The 21,298-nt window shown below is 44.9% G+C and overlaps 1 protein-coding gene across 1 annotated transcript in view; it reads left to right on the forward strand.

Moving 5' to 3' along the window:
• The window catches only part of Nlg3 (Neuroligin 3), a 116,305-nt gene extending 97,206 nt beyond the window's left edge, over positions 1-19,099 (forward strand). The window contains exons 3-12 of the mRNA XM_089594871.1: positions 3,142-3,339; positions 5,337-5,449; positions 6,011-6,252; positions 7,723-7,935; positions 8,970-9,108; positions 13,147-13,298; positions 13,955-14,073; positions 17,694-17,824; positions 17,906-18,233; positions 18,813-19,099. Of these exons, the coding sequence (XP_089450997.1) occupies positions 3,142-3,339; positions 5,337-5,449; positions 6,011-6,252; positions 7,723-7,935; positions 8,970-9,108; positions 13,147-13,298; positions 13,955-14,073; positions 17,694-17,824; positions 17,906-18,233; positions 18,813-19,099 (1,922 nt within the window). The remainder of the gene's footprint in view (positions 1-3,141; positions 3,340-5,336; positions 5,450-6,010; positions 6,253-7,722; positions 7,936-8,969; positions 9,109-13,146; positions 13,299-13,954; positions 14,074-17,693; positions 17,825-17,905; positions 18,234-18,812) is intronic.
• The last annotated feature ends 2,199 nt before the right edge of the window (positions 19,100-21,298 follow it).

The raw sequence follows: 21,298 nt of genomic DNA on the forward strand, positions 1-21,298 counted from the left end.
CATCTATCTATCCATCTGTAGGTGTATCCTATGGGTACTTGCACCTCTCCTTCGCCGTGGCCTGATGTCGCTACTGTTCAAGGTATGCTCGTTTGTTTCGTTAACGATTAATACGCACGCTCGACTGCTACGGTACTCTATATTGGTATCGCGTTTCTATTGATATTCCACAGAAAAATTATCATACGATTGTTCGCTACATGTATTTTGATGAAGAAGGTAATTGCTATTTCTCTCCAACATTTCATGAGATAAAATCGTTTATACGTGTATCACTTGGCTCGCCGTCTCGTAAAAAATAAAAATGGCCCCACCCACAGTTTTTTTCTGACTCGCGACGAGCGTCGTAACAAAAACCGTCTAGCTCAACGGTTACCGAGGCCCTTTGCTCGTTCCCAAGTAAACTTGGCAGTACAGCGTGAAACACGGCTAAACAGGACAGTCGACAAACAAACGATGCGGTGGTGCGGAAAAAAAAAAAAGTGGGGACAGTAGAGGGTAAAGTAATAAACGAGTGCGGCAATTGTGTCGAAACAAGTAATGGCCGGGGATGTGTTTCAGTGAATCCCACCACTGGGCCGAGTTTGAATCAATGGACAGTAGTCATCGCTGGGCTGGAAAAACGCGAGGGCCGCGCGGAAGCGCGCAAATTTCGCGCGTCGGAAGGTGTTTTTCAGGCGCGTGGGCGCATCCGTCGAAGCTCGCAGTCCCCGCGCTCCTTTCACCCGACGCGGAAGGGGAGCGCGAAAAAACGTAACAACGAACTTTGCGGTGGGCTCGGCAATTTTTTACTCGGACCCCGGGCTAACCGCTGAATTACGACCTCACCCCCCCCCCTCCGTCCGAGCGACCCTTTTCGCGCTTTTTTTGATCTTGATTTTTTCTTTTGGCTCGAGTCGTCGGAGCGCACTGGGACGTGCAGGGGATTTGGTTGAAAAATTTCAATATTCAACTCTGCAGGTTGACGGGAGAGTGCGCGCTTGTCTGGCCTGATGTTTGCCGTGTGTGGTGCGTTAACTCTTTGCTTTCGCGAGTATTTACCTTTCAACTCGAAAGTCACGCCAACTGGTGCAACCAACGCGTTTGAACTTTTATTTATTTTTTTTTTTTTGTTTCGCCTTTGCGGTGCATTTTTATTCCGTATCCTTGATAAATACAATAATTTCCATCAGCAAGTTAACATTTTTTTCGAAACGCAATTCGTATAATACTGCAGAAATTGTTATTTGTTTTACACAATTCAGGACATTAATATCAGTTGTATGATAAACAACTTTATTTTTCATCGCACCCTCGCAGTATTTGTTCAATAATAACTATTTTTTTCGATTCAGTAGTACGATATCAATATCAGGTCAGACTTTTCAATTTTATTCAAATCCTAATCATTTATCTACTTTGTTGGTTCTTTTCACATCATGGCTTTTCACCACTGTAGGCTATCTCAATTAGTACATGTCTTTACATGCAGGCCCCCAAGATATAGTGAATGCAATTTAAATCACAATTTTGTCCATCGTAATTTTTTATTTTTTTTTATTTTTCAAAAATGTGAGAAAAAAAACTTGAGAATTCTTAAGACGAGGAGCAAATTTTGCTTTGTTCAACAAGCTCCGTTTTATTGCTAATTTTTTCAGCAGCTCTACACCAGAGTGCAAACGGTATATTGTACCTGTAATGAGTAGTATGGGACGTCCATAGCGATCCCATTGTACTTTCCCAGCGGTGCAAAAAATCTCGACTCTTTTGAATGCGTCTCTTCTTTTCTCGTCCTTCCCCTCTCTCTCTCAGCCGTACTTTACGCCCTAACGACTTTTTCCTCGAATCCCCCCCATTCACGTTTTTCTCCCCTGGCCCTTTTCATTCAGGCATTTCAAGGTACCTACTGGAGAAAAAGCGAGCCCTTTGTCTTTCATGTAAAATCAAGAATGTACATTTTTTCGCAATTACATCGTATAGTATACATATGTATGCATGTATATTGCACGAAAATTGCCATTATATTAATTTATTAAAGAGGAATCTTCAATTTCAAACTCAACGATGACTGTTATTCGGCTATTTGAGTCAATTAACATTGAAACTGAATTTTAAAACGAAATTAATTATGTCAAGAGGGGGTATTTCATCAAACTGCAACGAAGCCAGCCGCTATAGTTACAATACTCCTACGTACAAATTCAGCTATGCTTGATAATCATATTCGTGATCCATAAATTCCAAATGCTGTTGTATTCGAATTTGAAAAAAAAAAAAAAACAATCGAGGGGAATGAGTTGCCGCAAAATAATAAAAATAATTAATTCGAACGACGACGAAACGAAACGAAGAGAAAAACGCCAGACAAGAGTCATACACAAAAGAAGATTGCGTCGCACAGAATGAACGTGCATTGTGCATTTGCGCGGAAAACAAAGGGAGGAAGAAAAAACGAAGAATAATCCGGAGGCAACCCATTCATCTGCGCCAAATATTTTTCAATTAAGAAAAACCATCGAAGCGCCCGATAAACCAAGAGAGAACACGCCAAAGCTTTACCACTCGCGCTCGCGATACCGAGGGAACGAGAAAGATGCACCGGGGAAAAAAAAAAAAAGTTCATAAACCGAAAGCTCTTCTCCGTATACGCGCACATCGTTCCACCCCCTCCCCCCTGCAGTCCGGCTTCTGTTTTTCATCCGCATGTAAGGATAACAGCGCCGAGATCCCGAGCCAATATCCCGTAAAATCAAGAATTATTCAGAACCCCATCCGAGTCCGACGGCAATTATTTATACCCCCCCTAGATTCGAATACATAAATCGCCGGTGCTTCCAGTGGGTCAAAATCTATGGTATCGCCATCGCCACGAAAAAGAATAAAGCTGTGCACGACGCCACCGCTGTAACAAAGGAATTTGGCGCAGAAAACAATGCACCGCGATAAGACTCTATATTTATACCCGCGTGAGCATTTTACGGAGAGTTGGACAAGAAAAAAATCTATGATAGGTAGAAACCGCTGATAAATACAACCGACTCGTGTGGCTTTGCTCCGAGGCGCGTCGGAAAACGAGGCCAATTAGGTTGCACCCTAGGTATATATCCCAACGCGCGTTGGCACGAGCGTAATCGGCTGCGTCGCCGGGGTTTTTGGTTACAGGCTTCCTGAACGTCAACACGGACTCGCACTTACGCTCGCCGGCGAACTACGGCCTCATGGACCAGATAGCCGCGCTGCACTGGGTCCAGGAGAACATAGCCTACTTTGGTGGGGATCCGAGGAACGTGACCCTCGCGGGCCATGGCACTGGCGCCGCCTGCGTCAATTTCCTCATGACCAGCCGAGCCGTGCCCGACGGTGAGTACACTATTATATTGCCGATCTCACATTTTTTTTTTTTTTTTTTTTTTTTACGGAATTCGTGACAATTTAAATGTCGCGTCAAATAAAAGATATAACAAAAAAAGAAACCATTGGCACGCCGAGAATATCGAGAGTTACAAAATGGTACATCGAGTTAGTGCAGCCTCGACAGCCTATCAATTTTCCGGGATACTGCGGCGCCCCAAAAAACGCTGCATCACTCGGTTAACAAACTGGCTCTCCAACTTTCACATCGACTCCGGTGCTCGCCATTCGCGGGTGGCAATCATTTTTATACCCATAATACGTATACTCGCCTATACACCAGAGTGTAATATGCATACGTACAACGTACTATACCTCCGAGCACCGATTAATTATAATTACCTCGAGCCAAACTTCCAAAGTACCTCTACTTTAAAACTACGTGGGAGTTTGAGTAAAAAATTAAACTGGCCTCTACTTTGAGTAGGTTATTTGTTGATGTGCACGCGTCATTTTAGAGTCACGATGACGGGATTTCATGAGGAAAAAAAAAAAAAAAGGTAGTAACAACAACACCAGTGACGAGAGTATTATATTCGCCATACAGGATCCTGTAACTATCTCGCGCCCGCACGCTTTTCACGTTCAGCGTTGGCGTTAAGCCCCGTCGTGCGTACAGGTATACAGAGGCGCAGAAGTACGCACAGCGATCGATTCCAGCCGCAAGCGCAGTCATCCAGATATGGCTTGCTCTGGCGCGCGAGAACCCACGTTACGTCTGTATGTGTGTAAGGGCTGCTGCAGTGAGCCCGTTTGGTGTGCCGTGCTCGCCCTCGCGCCGGTATATATTATGTAATGTTGTGCCCACGATGCCGGCAAACCGCGGGGGAAGCTGCTACTGCTGCAGGTGCTCAAACAAATTAATTCGAGATGAAGAAGATCCCCCCCTAGACTATCGCGGTGTACCGTTTGGCCAAACCAAGCAGCTCTCGAAGCTAAACGAACATTTTCGCTCCGTCGAAAGCTCAACGGGAGCAAATCGCGGAAGATCACCGGCAGCCGAACGGAGAGTATACCGTAAAAGTGTCGCGGTTCGTGGGTCCGGGGGATGAAAAATTTCAGCTCCGCCTCGTAAATCCGACGAGTGTAGATGACACACGCGTGTACGGGGGATAACACATAATAGCTAGGGGGGAGGCATTCGGATCGTCTCTCGTTACGCGCGCTATGCGAAACCCGGGAAATCGTCCGGAAAAATGGCTCGTTTCCCGCGGAAATGATCTATACCGAACTCCGTACAGTCGAATCGCGTCGAATAATTTCCACTGAAATATTCATCCTGGAGTAGTTTTATACGTTTTTTTTTTACCTATTGTCGGGAACAACGCGACGTCTGACTAATGGCCGACTTTACTACTTGTTTAGAAAAAACAACGAAGCCAACCTATTGCGTTGTGGGCATGCACGACTCTACAGTTGGAGGACAAAAAAAAGGCCAAGTTACAAACAATTAGCAGTTAGGGGTGGGACTCGTATAAGTGCCGATATCAAGTATAGATCGACATTTGCTCGCCTTAAACATTCGAGGCGTGCATTATTCCGGCCTCCGTACGAAACAAAAAAAAACGTGCGATCGAGAGCTCCATGGCTCGTGTAAGTAACACGTGGCACGCGACTCGGGTATCAAGTGCCGAGAGAGCAGGCGAGCGATAAAGGTAATGAGGGGGCGGGGGAGCTAATCGGTTCAACCGCCGTGCGTCCGAAGCCGTTTAATTGGCCCGGCTAAGCCTCGCGCGCGTCCCCCCCGGTGCAGTATACACGTCGAACCAATACTTTGTGACGGGCCGTCTCTTTTGTAATTGAAGAAAAAAAAAAAAAAAAAAAGAAATCCACGCGCGTCGCAAATTGAAGGGGTCAGACAAAATAGGCGGATTTTTTTTTAATCAAAACCCGTGTATGGACAGACAGCAGGAGGCCGGGGCTCTGATGTTCGCTTGTTATTGCAGGTCTGCTGTTCCACCGGGGTATTCTCATGTCGGGGAGCGCCCTCTCGCCCTGGGCCCTGATAAGGGGCGCCGCCAATTACGCGACTCAAGTTGCCAAGAGTCTCAACTGCTCGGTGAGTAAATAATCCTTGTACGCGCCCTTCGTTGTGTGTCCTCGTGTGTGGAGAAAAGCTCGATTCGCCAAAAATTTTTCACATCGATGTGGTACACGAGTTATCTCGTTATTTGTAAGTAGGTAGTATTGCATACTCGCAAGTACAAGCGCATTTGTTTAAAAACCACCAAAATAATGATCGCCCAAATGAATAATATAATCCGGTTAACGAATTCTCGTTGATTGTCACGTGTATAACTATACCTACAAACAAATTTATTATACGGGGCAAACTTCAGATTCGCTAATTTGATGAAATTATATTCATTTCACGTCAAATTGTAGCTTTCATGTCGTTGGATGTAATCTCGTTATAATATTACAAACTCTGTAATAATTAAAATTGAAATTGCATTGCCTCTCGACTTGGTGCATTTCATAAATATTAAATTCGCACGGGCTGGGCTTGTACATATATTTAATCATCAGCAGCTCTGAATATGTACGCGTAGAAACAACAGAGTATAATATAGGTAATCGATGTCGTTGTCCCCAGTATCCTTCCCCGTCGCGGGTCCAGTTGGCAGGAGCGGCGGCAGATCCGCAGGTGCTGGTCAATTGCCTGAGGGAGGTGCCGCTGTCGTCGCTGCTGGCGGTGCCGGTGCAGGGCCTCGAGTTCGCCCCGGCCTTTGGGCCCAGCATAGACGGCGTCATCATCGACCCCGGTGAACCCGAGGACTCTGACTACACCCTGCAGGTCGACACGATCAACACCCTCAACAACATACTCCTCAGGAAGGACGTCATCAACAAGCTCTCGAGGTATACAATGTATCACCAACTAGCCTGTCCACTTTGTATGTACTCGCGTCGATTGCCCGACTTTGCCTCAACTGGGTTTTACCGACTCCAAGTGACCCCCCTCTGAGCACCACTAACATAATAATAATAGTACGTAACAGTATTGTGAAAATATGAAGCAAACATTTGGAGTGTAGTGCCAACTCCTAGGGTACGTTGAAGTCGTTCGCGACTGACCGTTGAGGCGCAAAAAAGGGGGAACAAGTTGCGGAGCAGCGCGAGAGAAAGAGTTCGCGGACAGCTGCGTACGGGAGATGAGGTGAAAGAAAAAAAGAATCTTGGGTGGTCGTTGGGGTCCCTTGGGGTGGGGAAAAGCGCGGGTGCTCGGATTTTGCAAGATTAAGCAGCCGGTCGGGGGCTCCTTCAACTTTGCCTCCCCGAACGCAATGTCGCGCGAGCACACGGGTGGGGGGCATTCGCCGGTTCTCAACTGACGTGGACCAAAATATTATTAGGCCCGGGGAAATGAAATTAGAAAAGTTCGCGGCCGGGGTACGCGGTGAAATAAAATCACATCGGCGCTGCTTCCGTTTGCTCGGCTGGACGGCGGTGTGAACAAAAAATGCGGGAAAAATGACGAGGACGGAGTTTGCACAAGCGGGGGGACGCGGAGTTAACTGCGACGAGGGTATTTTTTTTTTTTTTTACATATTTTTGCGTCAACTCGTGCATAGGACAAGCCGAGCTGCGGAACAAGCGGGAATTAGCTCGTTATTGCAGTTTGATGGCCAGAGGCCGTGTTGACACTAAAAGTCGGAGGCAGCGAGAAACGCATTCAGCTCAAAGACAATTTGGAGGAATATGACGGTAGATTTCGAGTACTGCAGTGTATTGCCTACACCTGGTACTTGGATTATTCGCGTGCATAAAGTATATATATACTAACACAACGGTGCTGATTAACAGTATTCGTGTTATCCCAAACTTGGAGATGGAAACGATGGAAAAATGATACTTTTTGATATTCGAAAACATATTAAAACTCGCAATAAAAAAAATAGGCAAAAAAGGACGTGACAATCGGGGGAACGAGGGTTTTCTCAAACAGACGCACTATTTCGTTTCACAAAGCGCGTACGCGTCGGTCACGGCAACGAAAAAGGGCGCGTTCGCTCGATATTCGGCCGGTACCCATATAAACGTACCCGCAAATAGAGAATGACGCCGGTGATGGCCGTCGAATGAAATTGCAAACGCAAGCAGGCTCCTGCCGGGGAGCACCGAAAATAAAAAATCGTCCACGCTCCGCTGGCTCCGTGCGAATTCCCCCCCCCCCAAATTCTCGAGTTCTGCCGAACGATGGAGCAACAAACTACGCACAAAAGTACCTATACCCGTGAAAATTCGGTGAACAAAAGAGGAGGGAAAAAAAAGGCTGGTCAAGGGTTGGCAGCAGTACGTAATCGTAGAGTCCGGGGGGTGACGTTTCAGGTACGACTTGATGGTGGGCGTGGTGAGGTCGGAGGCTTACTTCTCGCTAACGGCGGACGACGCGCAGTACGGCATCGAGGCGGACCGGCGCATGAAGATACTACGGGAATTCGTGCGCAACACCTACACGTACCACCAGCCCGAAATACTCGCCACGATAATCAACGAGTACACGGACTGGGAGCGCCCCGTCCAGCATCCGGTCAATATCAGGTGGGTACACGCACCCTAAGATTGCCATCCCTTATACGCTTTGTCCGATCCTGCATGCGACGCGCTACTTTACTATACCCTATATAATGTTAACGACTATACAGTGTTCCAGCAAACTTGCACCAAACTTCCAACTGCTATATCGTATATACGCCGTTTGACAAATATTTCACGCCCGAGTATTGTTCTGTCGTTTAAGTAATTACTTTGTACGAGCGATAGAATTTATCAATTTCTTTTTTTTTTCTTTTTTATAATTGGCATCGGTTTGTTGTAATTGGGAAAACAAAAAACAAAATAATCCGTCGTTTCCGTCCCTCGGTCGCACAGCCATATTTCACGTGTCAAATAAAAATCGTACTTACAACTCTGGATGCGAGTGGCCGGGCAATCAAAATCTATAGGTATACATACATCACGGTCATCGATTCTCCCTCTCTTTTTCTGTCGCTTTTTGTGTACGCAAACATACCGAATGGTGATCGTATAATGGGGCGTCGTCAAATAAAGAAATAAATCAGCTCAATCGATATCGTCGCGTATGACAAGTGCACCTACCCTGCACCTACACGCACGTCAAAACGAAATTTAATCACACGTGCCAATTATACGCAATTTCGGCTCAAAAGCCCGAGTGTACTCAGCCGCGATGTTGTTGTAACTTACAACTTGATTGCAATCTCTCTATTGAAAAAACTGACATCCAATCAAGCGAAATATTTATGAAAAGAAAGGGGGCGATTTTCGTGTTACCTGTACATCCATGCACACGCCCGGTCTCTAAAGGGTACATGGAGAGAGGGAGGGGGGGGGTGAGCATCGAGCAAAATGAAGCGAAGAATAATGGAAAGGGAGCACGAAAAACGGGTGCTCTCCTCGTCCGGCCTCGGTGCACTTTGGGCCATTCAGTTGCACACACCCGCTGCGGAGCAAATCGACCTGTCCATTTGCCTGCAACTTGCAGTCGACGTCTCGGCTGTTGATTTGTTTTTTCCTTTTATTCCTAAAGCACCGATGCGTGCGTGTGTTCGCAGAGACGAAACGCTGGAGGCTCTGGGGGACGCGAACACCGTGGCACCGGCGACCCGCACGGCCGACCTCCACAGCCAGTCCCACCGGAACTCCTACTTCTACGTCTTCGACTACCAGACCAAGTTTGGCGATTATCCCCAGGTAAGCGAACCGGCTGAGCCGATTTGGTGTAGCCCCGAGCATCGTTTGCGCTCTCCTTTGTGCCCGAAGCGACGGGCAGTCACGAGCTTACGGAAGAAAACCACATGTTGTGTAGAAGGGGCCGTCAATTTCATCCGGGACTTGTGGGTTGTTTTTACAATAATGACTAAACGAAAGTCAGCTTTCTCGGTGTACCCAATCTACGTTGGCTCGAGAAACAGGTTCTTCTGATCATTCGGCTGAAACTTGAGGGAGGACCCAAGAAGATCTTATCGCGTGGCACCTAAGACGGTTGCGTCCGTGTATACACCTCGGCATCCCTTTGACGGTCAGCGTGTGTATAATACCCGTAATGCTTGAGCAAATACCCCTATAGGTATACAGGGGGCTCTCTTGTACGTTATCTAAACGCGTCAAAGTCAATAGCATGGATAAGCTCTCGCTTCGTTGACGCAGCACCAAAGCATACGACATAAGACTTTATTGATCCGCGTGTTTATGTGTGTCGGTACAATTAGCGAAAGGGGTTTGACAAAAAAATATTGGCTTTTGCATCATTTCATGGAGTATATAATACTTACTTGCTTGAAAAAAATCAACAGTCAATCGACCAAGGTTTTTCAACCCTGCACCATCATCGCCTGCCTAACTTTTCCACCATTACTTTTTCTCCCCACCCCCGCCTCTTTCTTCTTTTGTGCGGCGCGAAAAGTTTGGCTATCCAGAGAGAGAGAGTGGGTATACACACGCGCGCATGTAGGTACACGTATAAAGCCAAGAACCACCCCCTGGAGCACTGGACTCGCGGTGCTGCATTATTTCTATTTCAGAGGGATGCGCTTGAATTGCGCCGGACTACGTCGAGCTGCCCCCCTCGTCCGGCCAATCTTCCCTCCTCCCTCCAGGTTTCTTTCAATCCTCCCGCTCTCTTTTTCCACCAGCCATTCTTTTTCCTATACTTTTCTGGCCCTACCCTCGTTTTTCTTCGCTTCCTTTTTATTTGCTTGCCCCAACTCTTTTGTTTTTCATTTTTTTTTCCTGGTCTCGTGGAACCATCGGAAAGATACTACACTGCATGTGCTACACGGTGCTGGCAGCATACGGCAAATAATTTATCGCGAGGAGCATTTTTCCCTTTTTTTTTTTTTTTTTTTAATATCACGAGAAAAAGAAATTTCGGAAAGAATTCCTCCACAGTTTATTAACGTGCGATACCAGCTTGACGTCTTTATAAAGCTTTTTTGGGTTCAGCCATTTATGACGGCGTGCAAGATTTTTATTTCCTCGTTGAGCACAATTTTTATCATCAAAAGATTTCATTTTACGTTAAACGTAATTTTTTAAAGTTATTTTCAAAATTTGCAGTGTTTAATACATGTAAAGAAAAATAGTTACAACGCTCCAAACCTTGAAATTTCAATAATGTAGTAAATTTAATTAAACAAGAGTAGGTCATATTTTTAATGAAAAAGCCACCCTCGGGTCTCCAGATCGAGCGAGTACAATAAGAAAGTACAATTTTTCCTCCAGGGGGGGATTTGGCACTCGAACGAGTCGAAGAGAATGAAAAATAAAATACTCCGGTATATGATAAGCCATCGGCAAATGTGATTTTGACTACAAAGGGAGTCATGCACACGTGTGTATTTTTGGCATATAGAAAATAAAACAACTAATTATTTAAAAAGTAATATTCGATGCGTCTGGAATTGCATGGATTTACCTGCATGTTTTTTCATCCGGTAAAATGTTATATTGTAAAACTAATTGGATCATTAGATCGCATCGTTTAACCTCCCCAAAAAAAAAAAAAAAAAAGTCCTCGTCGTGAAGCCTCAAGCATTACCCCTGAGTTCCCGCAGCTCAATCCATCTCGGTCACTTATTTTTTTTTTTTTACATCCCTCCTCCTTCTTTGCCCCAACAATCGACGTACTTGTCGTATATCTCGCTGGGGCTCTCCGCCTTCTCTCACGGTATCACCGTAATTCTTCGCGCCCACGGCTTACTTTGCATACGGATAAGCCCGTGCGGCATCGACGCTCCAACTGCGAGCCGGAAACTAAATGAAAGAACATTAAAAATAGTGCTTTCAATGGAGCGCTTGAGCCTTTCCTCCCCGCGCCGCCGCTTTATTAGATTTTCCGCGGCTGCAGCCTCCCGTTTATTTCCCCCCTCTCGAGCTTACGCCTGAGTATTTCGTGCCAATGCTTTTTCCTCCTCGCGGTGCATCGGTTTGTGATTTCCCGAGGATTTTTCTTCCATCGATGAATCGTTTCGAAAAAGCACCCGAAGAAGCGCTTTGCGTTTTTCTCGTTTACTCGATTAAAAACCACTTGCATTTCACCCCTGATTGATATCAGTCTATTCGAGTATTTTGTGCTTTGTCGATATTTTTCTTTTTTTTTTTTTTTTTTTCAATAGCCCCGCCCTTTCAATTGCAATAGCGATTATTGCCATTATTTCGTAAGGATTCGCCAAATTACTTTTATCCTTCTGGAAAAAGAAAATTCTTCTTCCAGCCAATATGGCCAATATGATTCGTTCGATATACATTGCGAGGAGGGGCTTTGAGGGCTTTTCGAACCCCTCGGAAAGAGCTCTTGCGGGTAGGTGCTGAAATTCATGCCGATTCTCTACGAATATGGCAAGCAGACGGACGCAAATCAGCCCCCAAGGGTCTTTTCCCTCTTTTTCGTACAGGTGCACCTATAGTTTTTCGATTCGTCAATTTTTTTTTTTAATATCGATATGGGTAAAGTTCGCGGTCGGAGTCTTTTATTTTTTCACGAAGATGAAATATCGCGAACTTGAAGGGGCTCCCGATGAATCAGTTATTGATCTGCTTCGAAGGTTTTTTTCAGACAATCTGTACATCTGACTTGACACTAGGGCACTAGGGTATCTGCTCGACCAAGATAAATAAGCTTGTATCTATTGTTGGACTTGATGAAAAACTTTTCTTGCCAGTCTCATGAAAAATTTTTAACTTTTAAGAAATTTTTTCGTTAAAATATGATACCCTCCAGAGATATCGGGTCCCGCCACCTTTTAAAAAGCTTTTAAGGACACCACAATAAGCTCTTGCATTTTTATCTACCCTATAACGTCGGAGAAAAATAAAACCATCATCATCATCTCGTACGTGCTTTCACGTGTTAATTAACGCGCAACGTAATTACGGTGGTGGAATAACCTCGAGATATTAAAATTTCTGCAAAGATATAATGCCCAGCTATAATATTCATTTCGCCGGCGCCGAGGAGTCGAAACTCCATCGAACGGTAGAGAGGAAAAATGTACAAACAACCCAACGGGCACTCGTTTAGCGTCACTTTTGAAAAGAAAGCCAACAACAATAGTATAGAGAAGCGAAGGATGCGAGAAGGCGCGCATGGAGAGACAAAGTGACGACGGGGAGCTCTCCTTTGTCCCGACACGTCGAGGGCTGCCGGGCGCGAATTCGAGGACTTTCCCTCCGGCCCCTTTTTTCAGCTTGAGCCGTTAAAATATTTCGCAGGCTCGCCCGTAATTTCACCGATCCCGATCGTGTACGCGACAGGGAACATTGACATCTTACAAGAGAGAAGCGTGTTTTTGCTGCCGCTGTTGGGGTGGAAAAAAAATACACGCACGCAATTGTATCAGGCTCGTTTGAGGCGTGCACAATCCATTAAAGTGGCGGAGCGGGAGCAGTAACGATCGGTTCTCTTTGATGTCGTGTACACTCGACTCTGTACTTCCACTTGCTTGAAAAAATTTGGTTTAATTTGCTTGGTGACTTTTTTAGTCTTTATACCGTTGTAAATGACATCGTTACATACAACGTGGAACCCTGGGCTCGTTTGATTGTCTTTGTATATTTATGCGCCGGGGTCTAAGGTGTTACGCACGCTGAAACGCTTTCGTATGAGTTTTACGCCCCGTAAATTTGTTTACAAAATATCTTACGTGAACAATAATTTTGAAATAAATGATGATTCATTTTAAAAAATCGAAAATAACATCGTAGCGTTGTCGTTGATTTGGTCTCTTACAGCGGCAGGGGTGCATCCACGGCGAGGAGTTGCCGTACTTCTTTGGAGCCCCGATTGTTTCGGGCCTCGCGCACTGGACCCGGAACTACACCAGGTCCGAAATCGGACTCTCCGAGAGCGTCATCCTCTACTTGGCGAATTTCGCCAGGACTGGGTGAGTATACCTTTGCCGGCCCCTCTCGAATTCAATGACTCGCAATTCCAAGGAAATGTTCAACACCGAAGCGTAGTTTTACTGCGATTTCCGCAAAATACAATTCGAATTGAAAAAGACTTTTTTTTTTCCTAAATGCAACGAGGTCGCGTGAAATAGGGGAAACTACTCAAGTGAAAATACGTTCGACGGATTATGTATTATCCGCGTGGGTTCCGGATCTTAGAAATGAAAGGGAAGAAGATCGGAAGAGAGGAACGGAAAAAATTCCATCTTTTTGTTAGTAGCTCGCGACGGGCGAAATATTTTCCGGGCATCCGCGAAGCCAACTGAATATCCTCCGAAGCTCCAACTCTTTGTCCAGGGCTGCTCTTTTGAAAAGCCACCGTCAAAGAACTTAAATTTAACTTTGTTTAAAGAGCACGGGAGCGGAAAAAGTACAAATTGCGATATTCCCTAGCACCGTGTACACCACCCTTGGGAGGGGAAAACGACGCGATGGAAATGAAAATGAGCACTTGACTCGATCACGAGAAGAAAAAAGGGTGGTGGTAAAATAAAAGCTCTGGGATCCGAGATGGTACTCGAGTGGTGTAGAAGTTACGGAATATATGCGATGGAGCTTGTTGGTTGTTGAAACGCACGTGTGTCCACAGCAATCCGAACGAGGGGACACCGGAGCCCGGCTCGCCGGCCACGAGGCCGGAACGCACGAAACTGAAAAATCTCGAGTGGACTGCCTACGAGAACGTGCACAAAACGTACCTCAGCATAGGTGAGTTTTCTCCCCCCCTCTAATCATTTATCTTAAATTGGATCAACAATTGTGTCGAAGTAAATCGGCCAGCCACTCGAGGAGCAGTATGGTTAATAACAATTAATAAACCTCGTCTCGCGTTACTTGCGTAAGCAAATCAACTCACTCCCTACATCCCCTTATTATTAAAACGCTCGTGTTTATCTTCTCCAGACAACAACGACGATTATGACGAGGGTGGAAAACAAAGGGCCCGTCATTGGCACGAGCGACAGCTACGCCTTCGCGCCACTACAACCACATCTTTTTATATTCCCAAAGAGTTGAGGGCGCAACTATCTCGAGTTTCGTTTAAAAATCCACTCGACGCGCGGTTCATTTTTTTTTTTTTTTTTTTTTTTCCAAAACTAAGGAAATACCGATCCTCCGTCCCTCGCCCCCCTTTTCCACGAAACTGCCCCCCAACGGCTGTACTTTTTACTCGCATCAACCCCTCGTCGGTAATACTTATACTTGCCGGTAAAACACTTATACGTGAGAATGAGTAGGTGTAAAATATGCTGTAGCGCAAAGTGTTTTCCCCCGATTCGTTCGAGCAGATAAAAGAGCCGAGTCCTCCTCCTCCCCTCGGTATGTCCATTTTCCCAGGGACTTACGTGAATTTTCCCGCTCCCGACGAATCCAATTCCCATTTGTTCGTCCACTAGCTCTCGCGACCAATTTTCTCGGCTAACTCGATCGAGGCCGCGCGAATAGCCCGAGAACTCCGCGCACCCGGAGGACCCTCTCGATCGTCCGGCTTCGGTGTTCCATTCCCACGGGTATGACTTATACGTACTGTACGAATCCGATTGTATATTTATAGCCAGTGAGCAGCGCGCGAGGTGTTTGCTTGTAATGCATATTATATTTTATTTAAAGAATAATAAGCTTTCATCGGTTCTTGAGGATTATAAAAATCTCTGCGAGGTTTGCACGATGCACATTATTCACAATACGCGCTTGTGTCCAGAGAAGGGATTTTCCGGTGCATTGTAAATTTGAAGCCGAGAAACGAAACGTTGTCTTTTTTTTATATTTATGACGCGTTGCGAGCATCGCGTACGTTCACACGCGTGTAAATACGTTACACGCGAGCATAGCAACGAGTATATATAGGGATGTGTTAAAGAAAAATAGTCGATAACTTTGTCCCTGTCGCATATCGTACTGTGTGCCGTTGTACGAAATTCTTTTGTTGAAAATAAATATTTCAATTCGAGCCGATCGGGATACCTGATTTTCAATATTTGCTCGAAAAAATGGATTTTCCAAAAGCTTCGCGCATTTTTCCTTCCACTCGGCAACTATTTTTGCATCGAGGAAATATATCTTTGCTTTTATATTGTTGAAGGAAGACACATTTTTATTATTTATGTTTTTTTTTTTCATCGAGTTTCCCAATGCTGCTACGCAAAGTGTATACACAAAAACTGCGGGGAGAAAATTTTCCCTGCACCCTCGAGGGCTTCTTTGATAAAGTTTCCTCAGCACACACACGGCTGTGTAACGAACAAACTCGTCCAATTCATTTGTCGAGCGTGTGTGTGCGCAGGTTTCGGTGTTTGCCTGGCGGTCAAAAGTTACGGACGCGGCTCGGAACTTGACGATAATATTTGTCGAAACGGAGCTTTGAGGCCGGAACTGTAACTGACGTTGGTGCATCGCAAAATGCCATCGGTATATAGGTGGTGCATTGGATATTCCAGTCTCCCCACCGCGGGATCGCACGTACACCATATACACATTTGCCGTAAAGTTGATGAAATGAAATATATATATACGTGTCCCTTCTACCCCGCCCCCCGCGATCGTACCAAACTTCTGTGCAACTCCATGTGGGGATTTTCAACGTAGGTAGGTACGTAAAATGATTTATCCTCTTTCGGCTGAACTTGCACGGCTCACGGCATACCAAATATGTGCGGAGCTATGCGAAACACGCGATAACACTTTGCACCGCGATGTGTAATTTTCTCGGCAAACTCCTTTCTTGATTTTCCGGCGTATGGAAACTTCTCATCTCCCTCTCTCGTTACAACGCAAATTTACCCTCCTCCTCCTCCTCCCGGGTATTTATACGCGCGCGTGTTGCGTGAACGAATCCATAAATATATATATACATACTCGAACGGGAGCTTACCTTCGTGGCGTTTGGTGCGGTTACTGGCCAAAGGGACGGAGAAAAACATCGGTACTCGGTAATATGAAGATAAGAGTAGGTACTTGAGTAGGCAAAAGGGGAGAAGGGAAAAGAAAAAAAACAAAAGTCTCTTTTGAGGAGAGAGGAAGGGGTGATTTTATCAAATCTGCGGTATATATACATATAGAGGACCACGGAGCCGGTGCAACCCTACCACTCGTTATAATTATCTAAATTAACGATCCGCCGGGGGGTGATTCTTCTCCGCCTCCAAGATTACGGTGCCATGTATATGGCCACGTACGTATGTATAATGGCACGTATATAGTGTAACCAGGTGCCGATCGATCTCCTCGCGGGAATCGCGCAAAAAAAATATATTAATAAGTAGTAACAACGACGCTTAAAAGTCTCATTTGTACGAGAAAGCGTTGCGCTGCGGTATGAGGATTAATTTATTTGTTCTTTTTTTTTTTTTTTTTTTTTTTTTTTGCGTGTACTTGAATGAGCTTTTTCGGTTAAAACATTGCGAAATGTAATTTTTGGAGCGAAATTTTAAAATGCGTTTCAAGATTTTCAACTTCATCGCGTATACTGTTTCACTTGGGACTAAAAGTCGGGTACTCGGCCCCACTGGTGAGATTAAAGTTAATGAAAATATTATCAGATCTGGAAAGTATAAGTACATTCAAGCTTGAAATTTCGTTTTTTATTTTGTCACAGACCTGTACGTGTAGGTTTACATCGTGACGCGCGTTTTAACGGAACAGGACAGAGTTTGAAATTATAATTGGGACGCGAGACAAAATTCCGAGATTTTCGTAACTACGTTGGTAGGTATACATTATTCTCAACGAAATTAAACAATTTGCATAACTGTGTTGCTCGTACTTTTTCAAACTAAAACACGCGATGGAGATTTCGTTCCACCAACGTCAGTAGAAACAGTACTTTTTCGGTAAGACATCCTTCGATCCTTTCCTTCATTGTTCATTGAAGACAAAAAGGTATACTACATTTCACTCCACGTTAATAAATGACGTTAGGGTAAAGTGGCCGTGTAAAATTTTCTTCGACCTCTAGAATATTTATAACGTTGGTTTGTGCCACATTAGGCAAGCACAGATATTTCAAAAGCCAAACCTGTGTAGACAGCAAAAGTACGCCCAGCCACGAGCAAAAAAAAAAGAGGAGTCTAAAAGGGAGCCACGTCAAAAGAGACTTTGAAATTAAAACGAACCCACCTTCAAAAAAAAAGTGTCTCCTTTCGCTCATCCCACCGCGGTGTGTACGTCATCCTCAATATGCCGCGTCCTTTTACCATTCACTTTCGCGCCAGCCTAATGAATTACCCCCCCCCCCCCCAAAGTAAGGGAAAAAAAACGCATCTTTTAACTGCCACGCTATACTGCGGTAAATGCAATATTCCGACCTCGTTTCCGTCTTGCCCTTTCAGACGTCAAGTCCAAGCTGAAAAAGTACTACAGAGCCCACAGGCTGTCCTTCTGGCTGAACTTGGTTCCCGACCTGCACAAGCCCGGATCCGATGACGTTCCTAGGTCCCACCATCTCTTGGATTCCGAGCAGGTCTGTCTCGTTCCATACCCTATTTTTTCCCCTATGAAAAAAAAAAAAATGAAATAAAATAAATGCCCATGTGCGGGTCAGGTGCCACCGCGCTTCATCCAGAGGCTACCGGCGACCTCGGAGAAGCCAACCCCGAGCCCAGAGTCGACGAGCGAGCGGCCGGCGAACGCGACGTCGGCCAGACCCAACGAGTTGGCCTACGAGGAGACGACGAGCCAGCCGGAGGACGGTTTCGCCGCCTACAGCACCGCCCTCAGCGTGACGATAGCCATAGGCTGCAGCCTCCTCATACTCAATGTCCTTATATTCGCGGGGGTGTACTACCAGCGGGACAAGAACAACCAGCAGCACTACCCCAAGAAGCGCCAGGAGAACGGACAGATGCCCAACAACATATGCGGGGAGCTTGGTACGGCGACTCTCATGACTTTACTTTTTTTTTTTTTTCACATTTTTAGTACCATAGACGTGTCAAATGGCACACACAAAACTCAAAATGGCAGATATTGCAAACATGGATTTTAACAATAATATCAATACAATGGGTCACGTGTATATTAAATATATGTATTATTCGATGACAAAAGTCGAGGTTGAAATTTTGAGATTCGAGTTACGGCAAACGTATAAGTATGTACTTGTATCAGTGAGTCCTCTAATTGTAGGCATGGACGCGCGGTGTAAATTCAAAATGTCCCGTCCGTCTGACAATGTGTAGTTTTGTGCTCGGAAATGAAAAAAAAAGAAAAAAAACATGTCGTTGTTAGGCTCACATCGGCCATTTTGAATTTTGATTTGTCGTCCATGCGTATATGGTTACCTTTGACGCGTGTCGAAGGCGCACGCCTGAAAGTGCCAAATTCCAGCAGGCCAGCCGTACTGGATCAGCCAGACCGAATTCTGAAATTTCCGCCTCGACGAGCCGTCGGACGCGAGGGGCCCTTAAACCGAGATGCACATCACGTGTATACACGCATCACTGTTGCAGAGGCCAACAGCAAGCCCGGGGAGCACCGGCGCGTCCAGCACGTGCCACCCCCGGTGTTTGCCGATCCGCCGGCCAACTCGATGACCTGCCACGTGCCCATGCCCCCGCCACCGCCGAAGAACCCCAAACCGCCGATCGGCCAGATTATCAGCCCCAACCAGTTGCAACAGGTCGACGCTCTCCCCGGCTCGAGTGGTACCCTCAAGAGGACCCAACACCACCACCACCACCATCACCACCACCACCACCAACAGCAGCTCACCACCAACGAGGAGCTGCGCGTCTGAGAAAAGGAGCCGCAAGAGTCCGCCTTCTCTTGCGACTTTATCTAAATCCGTATAAATACATATATATATATATATATATATATACAGTGCAGTTTTTTGTACGCGCAGAGACTAATATACCTATCATACTTACATTACGGTGTAAAACAAAAGTATTTCAAAAAAAGTGGACGAGTCATGTGTGACCGGCTCTCCTTTTCGAGGCGAATGTGTGTGCGACATCCGCGCGTTTTCTGATTTCTTTCTTGCTTTTTTTTTTCGCTATGTGGATACGCGAGATAAACACACGTGTACGAGTTAGTTTTTTTTAAATATTTTCTCCGAAACGAACCTCGGTGTATAAGGTATGGTGGAGTGACCGCGGCGTCGGATACGGAAATTGTAAATAATGTTGTGGTACGTACGTAGGTATACGTATAATAAATTACCACCACCACCCCCTCCCCCCCCCAACCTCCCGTCGTCCCCCGGGAGACTTTGTACACACATCCGAGGGCGCGTATTAATCGCCGAGCGATTTTCATGCGGATGTGCCCAGTTTTTTTCCAACGGAAAAATGTTACGCCGACGCGTGACGGGTAACTGTACTGATTAGCGCTGTAAATATTACTACGTATACGGATTTTCCTTTTTTTTTTCTTTTTGATCGTCCGGATACGCACGCGCGCATTTCCCGCGTACAAAGTTGTTGCTCGAGGGGACTGCACTAAAAATCCGGGCTCGTCTATTTGAAGATTCGTACTTGACGTTACATTGTGTTTGTAGCTGATTCTATTTGTTTTGGTGACTGCAATTTCGCGCACTTTTCGATGCTTTTCGAAAAAAGTTATTGACGGTGTGTGTGTGTGTGAGGCGACGCGAGCGAAAATAATTTTGTTCGTCAAGGGCACGTTGGTTCTCGTGCCGTTGAAAAACCAATTTGTGCACAAAGTAACGAACTTCGTGAATAATTGGAGAGCATTTAATCAGTGGATGCGCGCGTACTCCGATATGTCGCGGAAAATAATGATCCCCGATAATTTACGCCCCCCCCCCTTTCCTCTAAATTTTTTACAATCATTCCCGTGTGTATAGATGCAAAAAATATTTGGTACGTGTACATCCTCTCGTGAATATTTGAGGTGAAAGGAAAAAAAAAAAAAAAAAAGTAAACGTCAACGTAGGTTTGGTACTTTAAGTATAAAAATTCTTCTACCACAAAGCTAGAGATCCATTTGTTGAAACTTGCGATGAATTTTAATCGTTAAAATTTTTTACCGAAGCAAAAGTGCGGATTGTGTGATGGGCGTTTCGTCGTGAATAATTTGAGTACATGATTTCGATTGAACGAAAGTTTGCTGTGAAAGTGACGTTTTTTTTATCAACTGCGTAGAATTGTATATTTCAAATTCATCATTGGATCTCATTCCGTGTATTATATGTAAAAGTACTGACTGTATACTCCGTTAATTTTTTTGATGAAGCTATTTTACGATTTCAATTATCATCCGTCGAGAAAACGTTCGAAATACATTTTGTTGCGTTGTTTTCATATTTCACCAAACGAATAAAACGATAGAAAAAGATGTTTGCCAATGCACACGATTTTTAAAATTTGTTTTAAAAAATAATTTGTCTTTACGTTAGTTGAATCAAAAGCATAAACATTTTGAAGGCGTGGAGTAAAAGTTAAGTTCGATAACGGAAAATTAAGATACTTGTAGAATGAGACCACGAATATTGAAAAGTAACCAATCAATCGAAAAATTGTGCGGTGCCGTTTGGCGATTTTCATTCTCATTAGCGGGTTTGTAAATTGTAAAAATAAAATTGGCTATTACACCAATGCAAAGAGCAACTACACGCGATACTGCCATGTATCCGTATAACACATGATGTAACAAGTACTCTTTTTACCTCGACAACCATGTATACGAATAGGCACTATAATTATTATATGTGTACCTTCGCTAAGAGAGACAAAGAGGATAGAAAAGTGAAAACGGCACTTGAAAAGTTCGTCCAAGTAGTCCGCGATACATAATTCGTTTGTACGGAGCATATTCGTGATTCGATCAAACAATTAATTTTTCATCCACAAAGATAAATTTTTCAAAGTTATTGACCAAGTGGACTTGATTACCGTATCTCCTTTCACTCATGTATTTTCAGCATTTGTGGGTGAGGCCCATGTATAATTACGTGATTCTATTTTTCTTT

Source organism: Copidosoma floridanum, unplaced genomic scaffold, assembly GCF_036245765.1.
Source record: "Copidosoma floridanum isolate Cflo_tuat_1 unplaced genomic scaffold, Cflo_Japanese_pri ptg000021l, whole genome shotgun sequence".
NCBI lineage: Eukaryota > Metazoa > Arthropoda > Insecta > Hymenoptera > Encyrtidae > Copidosoma > Copidosoma floridanum.